At 40.1% G+C, this 14,463-nt stretch overlaps 2 protein-coding genes across 3 annotated transcripts in view; both read right to left on the bottom strand.

Annotated features, from left to right (window-relative positions):
• Positions 1-6,706, bottom strand: part of TANGO6 (transport and golgi organization 6 homolog) — a 181,068-nt gene extending 174,362 nt beyond the window's left edge. For both annotated transcript variants that reach the window (XM_070451087.1, XM_070451086.1), the window contains exon 1: positions 6,603-6,706. In XM_070451087.1, the coding sequence (XP_070307188.1) occupies positions 6,603-6,699 (97 nt within the window). In that variant the 5' untranslated portion in view covers positions 6,700-6,706. The remainder of the gene's footprint in view (positions 1-6,602) is intronic.
• A 2,184-nt stretch (positions 6,707-8,890) lies between these two features.
• Positions 8,891-14,463, bottom strand: part of CDH1 (cadherin 1) — a 70,518-nt gene continuing 64,945 nt past the window's right edge. The window contains exons 13-16 of the mRNA XM_020893384.2: positions 14,084-14,314; positions 13,232-13,362; positions 12,387-12,530; positions 8,891-10,780 (exon numbers count right to left, since the gene is read on the bottom strand). Coding sequence (XP_020749043.2) covers positions 10,571-10,780; positions 12,387-12,530; positions 13,232-13,362; positions 14,084-14,314 — 716 coding nt within the window. The 3' untranslated portion in view covers positions 8,891-10,570. The remainder of the gene's footprint in view (positions 10,781-12,386; positions 12,531-13,231; positions 13,363-14,083; positions 14,315-14,463) is intronic.

A 14,463-nucleotide genomic window follows, 5' to 3' on the forward strand; every position in this document is an offset into this window, starting at 1 on the left:
TTCACTACAATGAACTGTCTATAGAGAAATGGAAAAAAATCTGTGGGAGCAGACATGGATAAATGTATCCAGTTTTAGAGTTTTCCTCTTAAAGCACTGTATGTTTCTCAGGGGCTTCAAAGGCAGTGCTTCTAGTAAAGAATCTGCCTGCCAATGCAGGAGATGCAAGAGACACAGGTTCAATCCCTAGGTTGGGAAGATCCTCTGGAGAAGAAAATAGTAACCCACTCCAGTACTCTCGCCTGGAAAATTCCATGGACAGAGAAACCTGGTGGGCTACAGTCCATGGGGTCACAAAGAGCTAGACACGACTGAGCACACACACGTTTTTCATAGTTTTAAAAAAACAAATCAAAAAGAAAATTCAAAATATTCCTAAAGATAAAAGATTTTAAAAAATGAACATAAAATTCTATACTTTATGCCCAAGGTTGCTAAAATACAAGCTACAGGTCAAATCTGGCCCTTTACCTATTTCCACAAATAAAGCTTTACTAGAACATAGTCATGCTCATTTATTTACATATTACATATGGCTGCTTTCGAGCTATGATGGCAGATGTGAAAAGCTGTAACAGAGACAGTATGGATCACAAAGCCCAAAATATTTACTGCTTGCTTTTTACAGAAAAAATGTTCCAGCTCTTTCTCTAAACCAAATTAGTAGCATAACCACACATAATTATTTCAAATGACTTGAAATATAGAACTCTGTACATCCTGAGGACAAAAACAAACAAACAAAATCTCTTAGAAACAGTACAATTGTTGATGATAGTAATATTGGACTTGTTATTTTAAACATTATATGCATGTGTGAGTATATATGAATATGTGACAATATATTTGCATACATATATATATAAGTAAATAACTATTAATTTTATTAGGAATCAATATCTACAGGTAAGAGAAAAGAAATACAAAGATAAAAATGTAAAATATAGTAAAGAAGAATGGCTAGGTGGACAAACACATGTTAAAGAGTCTAGGTCATGGTAGTTGAGTTTTCATAGTAAAATTTCTTCAACTTTTCTATAAGCTTAAAATTTTTCTTAATGAAATGTTAGGAAAAATTTAAACTCTGTAACATTTCATTTTAATTAGGACTATCAGTAAGAACTTTCAATTTGTTTTCTGAAAATCCAAATATTTCCTGGCTCTAATCATTGAAAAAGTCTGGAAGCAATGACATCTCAGTGGCAATAAATATTACTAGTGTCCATCTTGTGGTCCCTAAATATCACTTATTTTTAAAAAGAATTGCTTTCAAGCATAGAGCAAGAAATGTATAAGATGAATTTGAATATCTTATGTCTTAAAGCAAAGAAGCAATCAAAGACTACTAGGTCACATCAAAGAGTCCAACAGTTCATTTGAATGACTCCCACAGGCCACAGATGGCACAATTAAGAGTATCAAGAATAATCACTGCAATAAATTGAAACATATATATACAAAAACATGACTACATAATAAAACAAAACCAAAAAATATCACTCCGTTGGCTACCTTTGGAGACTAAGACACTAATGTATTTTTCTGAAAACTGATCGATAAAAAAACAGGATGAACCCAACTGTATGAAAACTCATATGTGTGTGTGCCTCAGTACATACACAGAAGATCTCAAAAGCTATACTTCAAAGTGTTAACAGTGATGATCTCTGGATGGTAGGGCTTTGGGTGATTTTTCTTTTTTGCTTCATTAAAATTTTTTTCACAGTAAATATGTGTTGTTTCTGTACTAAAAATATATTTTAAGGTTAGAAAACAGTATGTAGTATATAATATCATTTTTATAAACAAATTATACATATATATATATGTCCAAAATGTAATCTCTGGATTGTGGGATTAAGGTCATTTTAATTTTCTTCTTTAAGCTTCTCTAACTTTTTTTTTTAAAGCTTTACTATAAGGAATATTAGCTACTTCTATGAAAAGAAAAAGGAACAATAACATTTTAAAATGTTATTCAATTTAGTGAGCATCACTAAAATAGTGAGAATCAGAAGAGTAAGATTTTTCAGTATTTCTCTAAGATTGTTCAGGCCAAGTGTTCTGACCCACTGGCATGAATATCTGTTGCCTTTGAGTGATATACACCTAAACAGGAAATGAGTGCTTTCATAGCTTGTTGCCACTAATGACTAAGATCAATAAACAATCTCGAAGTAACTTCCTGTGACTTTATAAGATCTTGGAACTCAAACGGCACACAAAGAAAGTGATTAACAAAAGCTACTAGCCCCTTTTTCTTAAGAGCCCCTTATAAAGTGGTCTCCTCTGCCCTCTCTGGTGATAAAAATAAAAGCTACTTGAAAATAAACATGGCTTTCTCTGAGAGCAGCAGTCTCCAAAGTGCGCTACAAGGTCTCAGGTTTTGAGGGCCTTCCCAAGATTCTCTCAGAAAGTCAGAAAGGCCAAAACTATTTTCATATTAATACTAAGACAGTGCCTTTTATGTTCTCATTCTTTCTTGAGTGTACCAAGTATGAAAATTCATTAATATGAGTTCATATTCTATATTAAAATCAACTTTTAAGAAATTACTTCTTGTTGAGTTTTAAAGAGGAATACACAGTTATCTGAAAAGATGATGGAAATTTCCTCCCTTTTCACTTACATATATAGATGTGTAAGTCTAGATATCCATCTGTTTCAATAAAAAAAACCTGTCATGATAGATTAAACACAGAAGCAAATATGAAAACCCAGCTCTCTCCTAGTAAGTCAGACACTTAAGATTTGCAAAAGTGTAATAAAACAATGCCATTCAAAAGTAAAACAATGTTACTCTTCCAACTGTTATTTCGGTAAAATGTATTTTTTTATGTGAACATGTAACAGGTTTGTTACTGTTGTATTTAAATAAATTTAAAAGGGTTCTCTTAAAGTCTTAATTTGTAATACAGTAAATATTGATACACATAACCCACATAAAAGCTCTTTTAAGTCAACAATTTTTAAGAGTGTAGGAGTACTGAAACCAAAAAGTTTGAGACCTGCAGCCTTAAAACAGTGTTTTTCAAACTAGAGACATATAGTGCTTCCATAACTTTTTGGCCATTTATTTTGAGCACCAGCTGTATTGTTATTTGCTTTATTCATTTATTTCTTCAAGTTAAATCTTTTTAAACTTAAATTAGTAATAGTTAATATACTATCCTAAGGGCTTTATGTATTTAATTCAATCCTTGCACCAACTCTGTGAGATACGTGTGCGTGTATTAGTCGCTGGTCATGTCCGACTCTTTGCGACCCCATGGACTGTAGCTTGCCAGGCTCTGCTGTCTGTGGGATTCTCCAGGCAAGAATACTGGAGTGGGTTGCCACTGCCTTCTCCTCTGTGAGGTATAGAGTATTATATTAATATCCTTATTTCCAGATAAGAAGACTAAGGTTAAGGCATTTGCCAGAGAGCATATTCAACTCTGGCAACCCAGTTCCAGAACCCAAGCTCTTAATCACTATTTGAAGCTTTTCAGCCTCAAAATGTTTCTCTACATACTGCCTACAACCATCCCCATCATGCTTTGGGAAATGCTGCCCTCATAAACAAAGTTATTTATTCTTCCCACCACCAATTCAAAAGTCTATGCTTTGTGACATTTAAAAGCAGACTTCATAATTTGTGTGGTACTTTCTAGTAAATTTAAACTGTAAAATAAGGGACTTTACTGGTGGTCCAGTGGCTAAGATGCTGCACTCCCAATGCAGGGGGCCCAGGTTCGACCCCTGGTCAGGGAACTAGATCCCCATGCCACAAGAAAGATCAAAGATTCTGCAAGACACAACTAAGACCTGGTGCAGCCAAATATATATGTGTGTGTGTGTGTGTGTGTGTGTGTGTGTGTGTGTGTGTGTGTGTGTGTGTGTGTGAGATACAGCTTCATTATATACAAATCACCAAAATTTACAGCCCCCCAAGCACCACATAATTCAATTTTAATGGCTGAATTCACTGAACATATATTTAGTCTGGCAAGTTATTTTTTTTAGGAAAACTACTGCTGAAATGCTGGGAAAGACCAATGGTGAGAAGCAGGGAACAGAGGATGAGATGGTTGGATGGCATTACCAACTCAATGGACATGAGTGTGAGCAAATTCTGGGAGGTAGTGAAGGACAGAGAAGCCTGGCATGCTGCAGTTCACAGCATCACAGAGTCAGACACAACTTAGTGACTGAACAACTGCTGAGATGACCTCAAGCAAAACTTCACTGAAACTGACAAAGCCCTTTCCAATTCTGCTTAACACACTTCCTAATAAGGGAAGTGGAGCTATTACTCTTACTTGCCCCACAACTGAGAACAGAAATGGAAGGCAGGTGAAGAGAAAATAATGCTGTAGACCTTTAATAGCTCAAAAGGGAAAGACTCGGTATCTTCCTTCCTTTCTGTCTATTCAAATTTCTCTAGGCTGAATTCTCCTTCCTCTTGTATCCTTCCACAGCCCCATCCTCAGATAACTCCTTCACTAACTAACCAACTGCTACCTGTACCCTCATTCACCACTAGTATTATCTGCTATGTTGAATATCTTTGGCCTATATGTGGAGTGGGGCTTCCTCATGGGCTCAGCAGTAAAAAATTCTCTCTTGCAGGGCAGGAGACACAGGAGACCCTGGTTCGATCCCTGGGTCGGGAAGATCTCCTAGAGGAGGAAATGGCAACCCACTCCAGTATTCTTGCCTTGGAAATACCACTGACAGAGGAGCCTGGCAGGCTACAATCCAAAGGATTGCAAAGAATTGGACACAACTGAGCGACTGAGCACACTATATTTGGAGTACCATCTCCCCCAACAAGATACTTGATAGCACAAGTTGTTAAATAATATTTCTATCTCCAAAATTACTGAGGACAGAATATTACATACAGTTGACACTCAGTAAATATTACCTCAAAAGTAGTCAATTGAAAGAAAAAGAAGTTGAACTAGCTGGAGGTACTTTTAGCAAATACTTTCATCTTGTCTCAACACCCTCTGTCCATCAGGAACATATGAATACTTATTATGCACAGGTATTTTTGTAATTCCTTCAGCAGTTGATATGATAAAAGAAAACAGCAGAAAGATTCACACAATATAACCTATTTGTAAAAATAATATCATTTTACCAAATTATTCTTTTTTAGATAACAATGCTTGATTTCTCTTAAGCTAAAGGAGTACATGCAGTAACTCCACCAAATACTGAGAGTTAGAGAGGGTCTTCCAAAAACGAAGTGTATGTGCTTTGCAACAGATGACTACTTCCAGACTATTTAACTTATTTAATCCCTGTTCTCAGTAATGTTCTAGATTGTTGACGTTGCTAGACAAGCAACCTCTCCACTAACAAGTCAAAAACATATTTTGCTGTTTAATTCTTCACTGTGGCAAAGTAGTACATATAGTTCCATACTACAGTTGAAGGCATCTGAAATTCAAATCCTAACTCTACCACTTAGGAGACTGGCATTGGGCAATTTCCAATGTACCTGAGCCTTGGTTCCTTCATCTGTAAAATGGAATACAAGTAATATCTATATCATGGAATTGTTGTGAGGATAAAAAGATCCATACTTAAATAGCACACTATAGGGGCTGACATTTAGCAGGCACTCAATGACTTTTTTTTTCTCCTTTTTGCTCATACTTCTCGGCTTGTGGGATCTTAGTTCCCCCACCAGGGATTGACTCAGGCCCTCCATAGTGAAACCAGGGAGTCCTAACCACTAGACTGGCAAGGAATTACCCCTACTAGCTTTCACTTACCCCTAGTATGATATACTTACTGTTTCCTGACTTTTCTCAGTTTGGGGTGGAGGTGGGGGAATCTCAAAATCTAAGACTGGGAACATAACCTTCATGTACCTTACCTTCCTCACCCTACAAACCTCTTCCTCCAAATTATACTCTCTAATTTAAAGTAGGACCCTATTTCTTGTGTATCTTCCCCAAAGCTCCACATAACATCAGAGGCTCCATACTGAATAATCTGCCTTGGTCTGACAAGAGGGTTCGGTAGACTTTGGTTCCAAGTTCGTGTTCCGCCTCTAATCTGACCATCTGATCTTGGTCACGTTATTTACTCTCTTTGATGAGTCGGAGGTGTCCTCGGGAGTAAAAGGAGAGCGCCAGGCTACACCACTCCCAAGGTCCCTTCTGATTCTAAACTGGGAAAGATTAAGAGTGACTGTAAATCCCTACCACAGACTGTAAATTTCTAAATCCTCTCCCCAAAACGCAACGCAAACGTCACTGCTTCCTTTCTCTGGACTCCTTGGCACTCTGTACAAATGTCCAGTGTCCACATCAGACCCTGCGCTCTCAAGAAGCTGGGACCTCTCCGAGGAAGCTCTGGGAGACTCTCTGAGGCTGTGGTTGCAGTCCTCGCAGAGCTGCAGTGAGGACGGGTGAAAACACGTACCCACGGTGCTTAACACAGTGCCTGGCCCAAGGTAACCGCTCGAGATACTTAGGCTAGTCTCAATATTCAACGGTTCCCATCCCTCCTTGAACTTCGGTTTCCTCAAGGGTAAAATGACGCTGGACAGACCCTGCCCAAAGGCCCCAGATGCAGCCCGGCGCCGAATTTCGTCCTCTCACCTCCCGGGCTCAGCAGCAGCTTCAACGCCTCCAAAATCTGCTCCAGACCACACTTTTCCAGAACCCTGCTGCAAGCGGCCTGACTGATCGCCGCCATGACTGAAGCGCAAAGCGCTACTGGCGACCTGCGCATGCGCCTCAGCGGACCGGCGCCGCCGCCGGGTGGCGTGTGGCAGACGCACTAGGGGCGGGATCGACTTGTCTAGGAACGCCCCCTTTGGGAAAAAATGTTTTTCTCTCGCCACCTGTATTTCCCTGGGGTTCAGTTCAGTTCAGTCGCTCAGTCGTGTCCGATTCTTTGCGACCCCATGAATCGCAGCACGCCAGGCCTCCCTGTCCACCACCAACTCCTGGAGTTTACTCAAACTCATGTTCATCGAGTCGGTGATGCCATCCAGCCATCCCATCCTCTGTCGTCCCCTTCTCCTGCCCCCAATCCCTCCCTGCATCAGGGTCTTTTCCAATGAGTCAACTCTTCGCATGAGGTGGCCATAGTATTGGAGTTTCAGCTCCAGCATCAGTCCTTCCAATGAACACCCAGGACTGATCTCCCCAGGATGGAATGGTTGGATCTCCATGAAGTCCAAGGGACTCTCAAGAGTCTTCTCCAACACCACAGTTCAAAATCATCAATTTTTCGGCGCTCACAGTCCAACTCTCACATCCATACGTGACCACTGGAAAAACCATAGCCTTGACCAGACGGACCTTTGTTGGCAAAGTAATGTCTCTGCTTTCTAATATGTTCTCTAGGTTGGTCATAACTTTCCTTCCAAGGAGTAAGCACCTTTTAATCTCATGTAGGGGAAGTAAAAATAGTGAACACAAACTGTCAACGAGCACGATTTGAGAAACAAAACGTGATTAACTTCTGTATAAAGGGTGAGTAGTTTATAAAATAATGAATTTTAATAAGTATGAAAACATTTCGTCACCGAAACACTGAAGTAGTGAAGTAATCAGATGCTGCACCTTCTTATATTGAAGTTTGGTATGTAAAATAATATTCAATTGTTGAATTTCTTCACTAGTGATATTTAAAAACAACTACTAAACACACACACCAATTGGTAATAGCTGCAAATATTGTTCTTGATGATATTATTTCTTAAATGGACTAAGTACAGCTCCCAATAAAAGCTCTATCTTTGCTCTATTCACAGACAGTCCTGGAAAATTCAGTGTTTGTTAAAATTGTGCCACATCAAAATTGTGTTAATATGTAAAACAGAATGGATTGGAGATATATCATCAGTAACAGCTTTTCACTTACAGGAATCCTGGCGGGACATTCAAAACTCATGTTGTCTGAAACGCATGCTACAAATCCAGGACAATGTTTCTGAGGGCAAGACTAGCATGCCTGCCTCTCCTTTCGTTAAAAATCAGTAACCTCGCCTACCATTGTCACAACCGGCTCCAACACCCACTCTGTGAGACTGCTCCCAAGAGGCTGTCCTGCTTCTCTCCGAGATCTCTTGAGTTGATGACTCCTCTTTAGTATTTGGCTGCTGAAAGCCTTGGGAAATGGGATGTGCTCCCTATACAAGACCATGCCACTGGGGGAAGAAATGGTTCATTTAACTCTCTCCTCAGTGAGTCAGGCCCCTTCCTAGTCACTCCCATTTCTCTGGACTCCAGCCCTAGGCCATCAGCCATTTCCTACTCTCAAAGGTAACAGAATCATTTTCACGAGGCTATCTTGGGGAGTCAAAGTGATACTGTTCTCAAGTATTTAGCAATGTCTGCCACAGAGGGGATGATTAATAAATTGCACCTGAATCTTCCTCATCTCTTTCTTAAATAAAACCTACTAAAACATCTTTCAATTGGAAACCACATTTTTCAAAAAATATTTATTTGGCTGCACCAGGTCTTATTTGTGGCAGGTGGGATCTTTAGTTGCAGCATGTGGGATCTAGTTTCCTGACCAGGGGTCAAACTCAAGCCTCCTGCATTGGCAGCACAGAGTGTTAACCACTGGAGCACTAGGGAAACCCCAGCCTTGCTTCTTTCTACCCCTCCATACAACCCACAATAGCTTCCCCCTGACAAAGAGATTTTATTGGTTTCACCACATGCCACATCACATGCCACATGGATGGATAGCCTTCCAATAAATTGACCTTAGAAACACAGCTTCCCCTTCCCCCTATTCAGTCCCAACAGAATGACACAAAGTTCAGGAGTAGACATTTTAATATGAAGCTTCTCTCTCCGTGTTTCGAATGAGCTTACCTACCATTTGTCTAACCTGGAATTGTGCGATCAAATAAAAGAAGTTTGACAATGGTGTAACAAAATTCTTTAATAAAATTTATAAAAAAACAAATATTTAAGAATAATTTTTGCAGCTTGAATTGCTTTCCTTTTCCACTCCCAAAGAAAATACAAAATTATCTGCACCCACACACATATACACTCAAAACTATAGTGACATTCTCTACGTAGAACTACATTAGAGTTTAAATTGCTGAAAAATCAAGACAGTTTCTAAGAAGTGGTTGAGAGATGTTCCTTTTCTTCTAAAAACAGTTGATAGGTAGGGAAGTAATTTAGATAAAATTCTTGTCTATGGTTGTCAAAAGTTTCTTAAAAGATGCATTTCAACTAAAGGAAGATCCAGATTAATGTACTCCCTACCCTCACCTTCCTTTGCTAACACCCTTTCAGCGGGTGTTTTCTTCCTCTGCAAAGGAAAACCAAATTGGATATGAAAAATATTCTCAAGTTTCATAGCTGGAATGTGGGGCAAATGTGTCCAGACCAGCTAGCATTTTCTATAAATATCAACAAAAGCAGGCTTGGGGATTCTGTGCTTTGGGTCCAAGGATCCTGGCAAGAAACAGATGTTGAGGTTCCTCTAGTTCAGAGTTTCCAGGGGTGGCAGGAGAGCCACCTCGACTGTTCCAGCCTCCGTTGGCTCGATGACGACCGCCCCTGCCATCTCCAAGCCCACTTTTCACTTTTGCTCTCTGCGGTGCCCTCTTGCAGCTTCTGTCTTTGGCTACAGACTTTAGGCACAATTCCAAGTCCTGGAATATATCACTCTTCTGTTTTAGAGAGAAATAAACATTAGAAGTCTAGTAGTGGGACTTCCCTGGTGGTCCAGTGGTTAAGAATCCTCAATTCCCCTGTTAAGGGATGCAGGTCTGATCCCTAGTCAGGGAACTAAGATTCCCCATGTCCTGCAGAGCGGTCAAAAAAAAAAAAAAAGGTTCAGTGGCACCTGAAACTCACCATCTTTTCTGGCCCAGCCTCCCTATTTAGAACCAAAGTACCTTGTGATGATATTCACATGACCAACATCCTTACTCAGAACAAGTTAACTGAATAGATGCCCATTACAAGTTACGTACTCAGAAGACAAAAATGAAAAACCGTTAAGCCATTAAGGTCTTAAGAGTACACAATACCCACTCAGTACATGGCCAACCTAAGACATAATCCTCTTTCCCTAAAAGGGCCCAATAATGTCTGCACCAGAGAAATGTAATAGAATTCAGAAGGAGTAAGAGTGGATCTCAGAACACAGGACATCAGTGCAGTGATGGGAGGAACAAAAACACAATTTTTTTATATATATATATACACACAATAGGGAAATTGACCCCTCCCCTTCCTTTTAAAAATGAGACAAAGCCCTTAAGGAAATCTTCAAGTTCCTAGCAGAATCTTCTGAGGCTGAAACCATTCTTTTGAAGTATTAAAATTTAGGGGTCTTTTGGATATCATCACCATGTCAAGAGCGATGAAAGGAAAAAGATTCAAGGAATAAGTCTAAATCATTCTAATACACAGATTAGATCTATAAAGTGGAAATCAGGACTATGCTATCACTGATCAGTCTCTTCTCCAGAAATGTATCCCAAGTGAAGGGAGCTGGCAAAAAACCAGGAGTATGATTCCCGAATTTTCCATCACACGAGTGTAGGGACCCATCTCTCTTCCCATCAGTCTTGAGTCCCTTAGTCATCCTCGCCACCTCCATACATGTCCGCCAGCTTCTTGAAGCGATTGCCCCATTCATTCAGGTAGTCATAGTCCTGGTCTTGGTCTGACTCTGAGGAGTTCAGGGAGCTCAGAGTAGCAGCTTCAGAACCACTTCCTTCATAATCAAACACCAGCAGAGAGTCATAGGGTGGGGCAGTGGGGTCAGTATCAGCTGCCTTCAGGTTCTAAAGAAGGAAGACAATAGGATCTTTTATTGAGAGGAATTGCACACCTGTCATCTTAAGCAAAATACCTTCTCTTGGTGAATAAAGCAAAATGCACACAACACACAGCAATGCAGCCATCCTGCAGAACGCCAGGGCAATGAACGCCAACAAGGTAAACTTAATACCGACGGGAAGAGAAGAGGGTCATTATATATTTCTAATGAAAGGAGAAAGTATGTAGCAGAATGTTTAAAGTGGCAAATTATAGGTAGGCAGGGGAGATGAGCACCAGCCAATCCAAATGGACAGAGACCAAGAACAGTTATACCAGGATAGTCTGGTGTGCGTGCTAAGTCGCTTCAGTCGTGTCCGACTCTTTGCGACCCACTGGGCTCCTCTGTCCATGAGATTCTCTGTTCATAGGATTTGCATTCTTTTCTTTATATACATTTTCATAATTTATATTTATAATTTATATTTTTAAAATAGCAAACATTTCATTTTTGTAATTAACAAACAGGTACAAGCACAAATAAACATAAATGGAGGAAAAGACCTGATCCAGATGTATCTAAAGGGATGGTTTAAACTGGCCCTTCCTGTTCTCAGTTTTTCTAAGACCCAGTGCTAGAATGGATCTGGCTTGGTCATGTCCAACACAGCTGTGCTTTTCGAGTCCCTGGTGATGACAACTCCTCTAGAAAGCTAAAAACCATGAAGACTCATTTACGGCCAATGAACTGTCAGACCAGCCCTGAAAATCATTCCAGTGACCGAGCAAGTAATCAGGTAACATAGTTTAAGGAAACAGATCCCACTGGACTATTATTTTCCCTGGTTCTTTGCTTAATCCCACCATTTCTTCTTAATCCTACCTGAAGCTAATTAACTTCAAGTCCTGACCAATAACCTGTAGGATGAATTTCTTTCTTGCCTAACAGTTTGCTAGAAAGATTTTGGTCCTCTGTTCTGCCCTTCCTACTTCTTGAATGAAAAACAGACCCAAGGCCTGGAGGCGTGGCAGCCATCTTGTGGTCATGAGGCAACAAGCATGAGAACAAGGATCTACATACATGCTTAGATCATGCAGCAGAAAGATAGAAAAGGCTGATGCTCCATCCTAAACTACTTTACCTCAGTCTTCGATTTGCACACAGTATCATATTTATTTAAGCTTTTGGTATTTATAGCTGAATGCATTTCTGACCTATACAGAATGGAAGCTATTTTTCTGGCCCTCGAGTAGCCTTGTGATTACACATTTAATATTACATCCCAGTGCAATGCAGGGAAAGAGACCCATTAGTGAAACCAAACTGAATCTACTTTGAATCTCTTTTTCCTTCCTAATTCTATTAAATCCTTTCAAACAATTCTCAGTTTTTCAGCATGGGCTTTGCAAACTCCCAAAGACTAATTCAAAGTGCTATTAGTTCTGAAATTTAGATGAGGCACAAATTTTAAAAAAAAAAAGGTGGGAAGAAGGGAGGTAGCTCAGGGATCACGCAAGATGAAAACATGGTGAAGGAAAGAACCAAAAGACTTTTCACTTTTGACACAATTGCTCCTCTCCAAGTTTACAGATGAGCTTGTTGTGCCTTGACTTTTGACTGTGCTTCCTTACTTCATCAATAAAGTTTCCAATTTCATCAGGATTGGCAGGGCGGGGTCGGTACTGGGGCACACTCATGAGGGTTGGTGCCACGTCATTGCGAGTCACTTCAGGCCGAGCATCCAGGCCCCTATGTAATTGGCTCAAGTCAAAGTCCTTTAGAGAAAAAGGTAAAAACAGGGCAAAGAGTAAAATAGAAACAATCATAAACACAGGGTCATATATGGTTTACATATTACAGTACTGAATGAGGCCTAACTATCAGCTGTATGATGTCTACAACCATGTACTAATGTAATCTGAAATGCCAGTTAGTTTTCTTTTTTTTTTTTTTCCTGAAATGGTAGTTCTCAACCTATGAGTCTCCAAAACAGCACTGGAAGGAAATATAGCATAGAAGCCTTGTGAGGAACACTTGTGGGAAGAGATGGAGATTGTTTTAAGAACTTTTCAAAGGGTATGATTATTAGATTATTATTCAACAAATATTCACTCCTTTCCCATCATATCCTCTGTGAAAAGAACAGAAATTCATTTCTGTGGGGCTTTATCCTTTGACTTGCTTTGACCAATGGGACATTAAAACATGTGACAGAGGCAAAGGATTTACTTGTACTTTGCTGGGACAAAAAAGGCAGGAATTACATGGAACTTATCTGAGTGCAAGAACATAAATGTTAACAATGTTTATTAATGATGATGGTTAATGACCACATCTATTTTCTTGGGTAAGGTCTTTAAAAAAAAATACACAAAGTGACACAGAACTATTTTACATGTCTGCCTTCTCCTAATCATTGCTTCCTCCAAATAAAGAGATTGCCATTAAGCTTTGTCCCATGGTTTTCAACACCCACCTGGTCTTCTTCTCCACCTCCTTCTTCATCATAGTAATACACATTGTCCCGGGTGTCATCTTCTGGGGGCAGTAAGGGTTCTTTGACCACCCTTCTCCTCCGAACAAGCAGCAGAAGCAGCAGGATAAGGACTGGAGTAGGGAAGAGAGAGATGAGAGCCACAAATCAGCAAGGCTGTAAGCAGCAGCCGGCACAGACCGGATAGACAGCTGTTAGGCAACTTACATGTCTTCACAGCCCTGAGGCTAATATATGCAGCACAACACAGTAGACAATTACACGTGACCTCAAGTGTGGTCTTTAACTGGATCTTAAACCCATCGGTCATTTCTCGAAATCTGGGGCAAAGTACTCCAGGAGCAGAAACGGTCCAGGTAAAGGCCTTGCAGCAGGAGCAAATTGGTGTGATTAAGGAAAGGCCAGGTCAGCGTGGTTGTAGCAGGGTCATGGGGGGAGAAAGAAGTTGGGGGGTGGGTGGTCAGCAGAGGGACCTCGTGCAGATCTCTGGAGGGACTATGGCTTTGATTCTGAGTGAGTTAGAGCCATTGCTGGTTTGTGACCAGGGCTGTGTCAGCCTCAAGGTGATCGATACATACATATTATTCTTATTCAGTTATGTGGGTGGGGCACAGACTATAAAATCACATAACACACAATAAAAAAAAAAAAAAGAATCAAAAAATTTAAAAATTAAAAATAAATGACAGCAAAAAAAATTACTTGGCATACTCTTTATCTTAAGATAAGCTTTAAAATATATTAATTAATTTTCAAAGTTTTCATCTGCTCTTGGGCTATATACAGTTAACATTGTAGAAGTAAAAGGCTGGAGCACTCGCCAGCAGTACTTACTCAGAAAAGCAAGGATGCCTCCGAGGATTCCCAGGATGGCGGGAACTTGCATTCCTGCTTCGGTATAACCTGTGGCCTTCCTGCAGTTGCTGACGATCCCATCACAGTCACACACGTGCACGTCAAGTGTGGTCACCTGGTCTTTGTTCTGGTTGTCTATGAGCTTGAGATTGATTTTGTGGTCACCCACCTCTAAGGTTTTCTTTGGCTTCAAAATCAGAGATTCACGTTCTGGAGGAAGCAACAAAAATGAGGGGACTGAGAGAGGAAAAAGTTCATTCCAGACTAAAATGATTAAGGAACTAGAGCCATTCCAAAACCGAGTGAAGATGACAACTATTTGAGCTGCAGCTTAATGGGCAGCATGTCACAGACTCAGG

This window comes from Odocoileus virginianus, chromosome 20, assembly GCF_023699985.2.
Source record: "Odocoileus virginianus isolate 20LAN1187 ecotype Illinois chromosome 20, Ovbor_1.2, whole genome shotgun sequence".
NCBI classification, from domain to species: domain Eukaryota; kingdom Metazoa; phylum Chordata; class Mammalia; order Artiodactyla; family Cervidae; genus Odocoileus; species Odocoileus virginianus.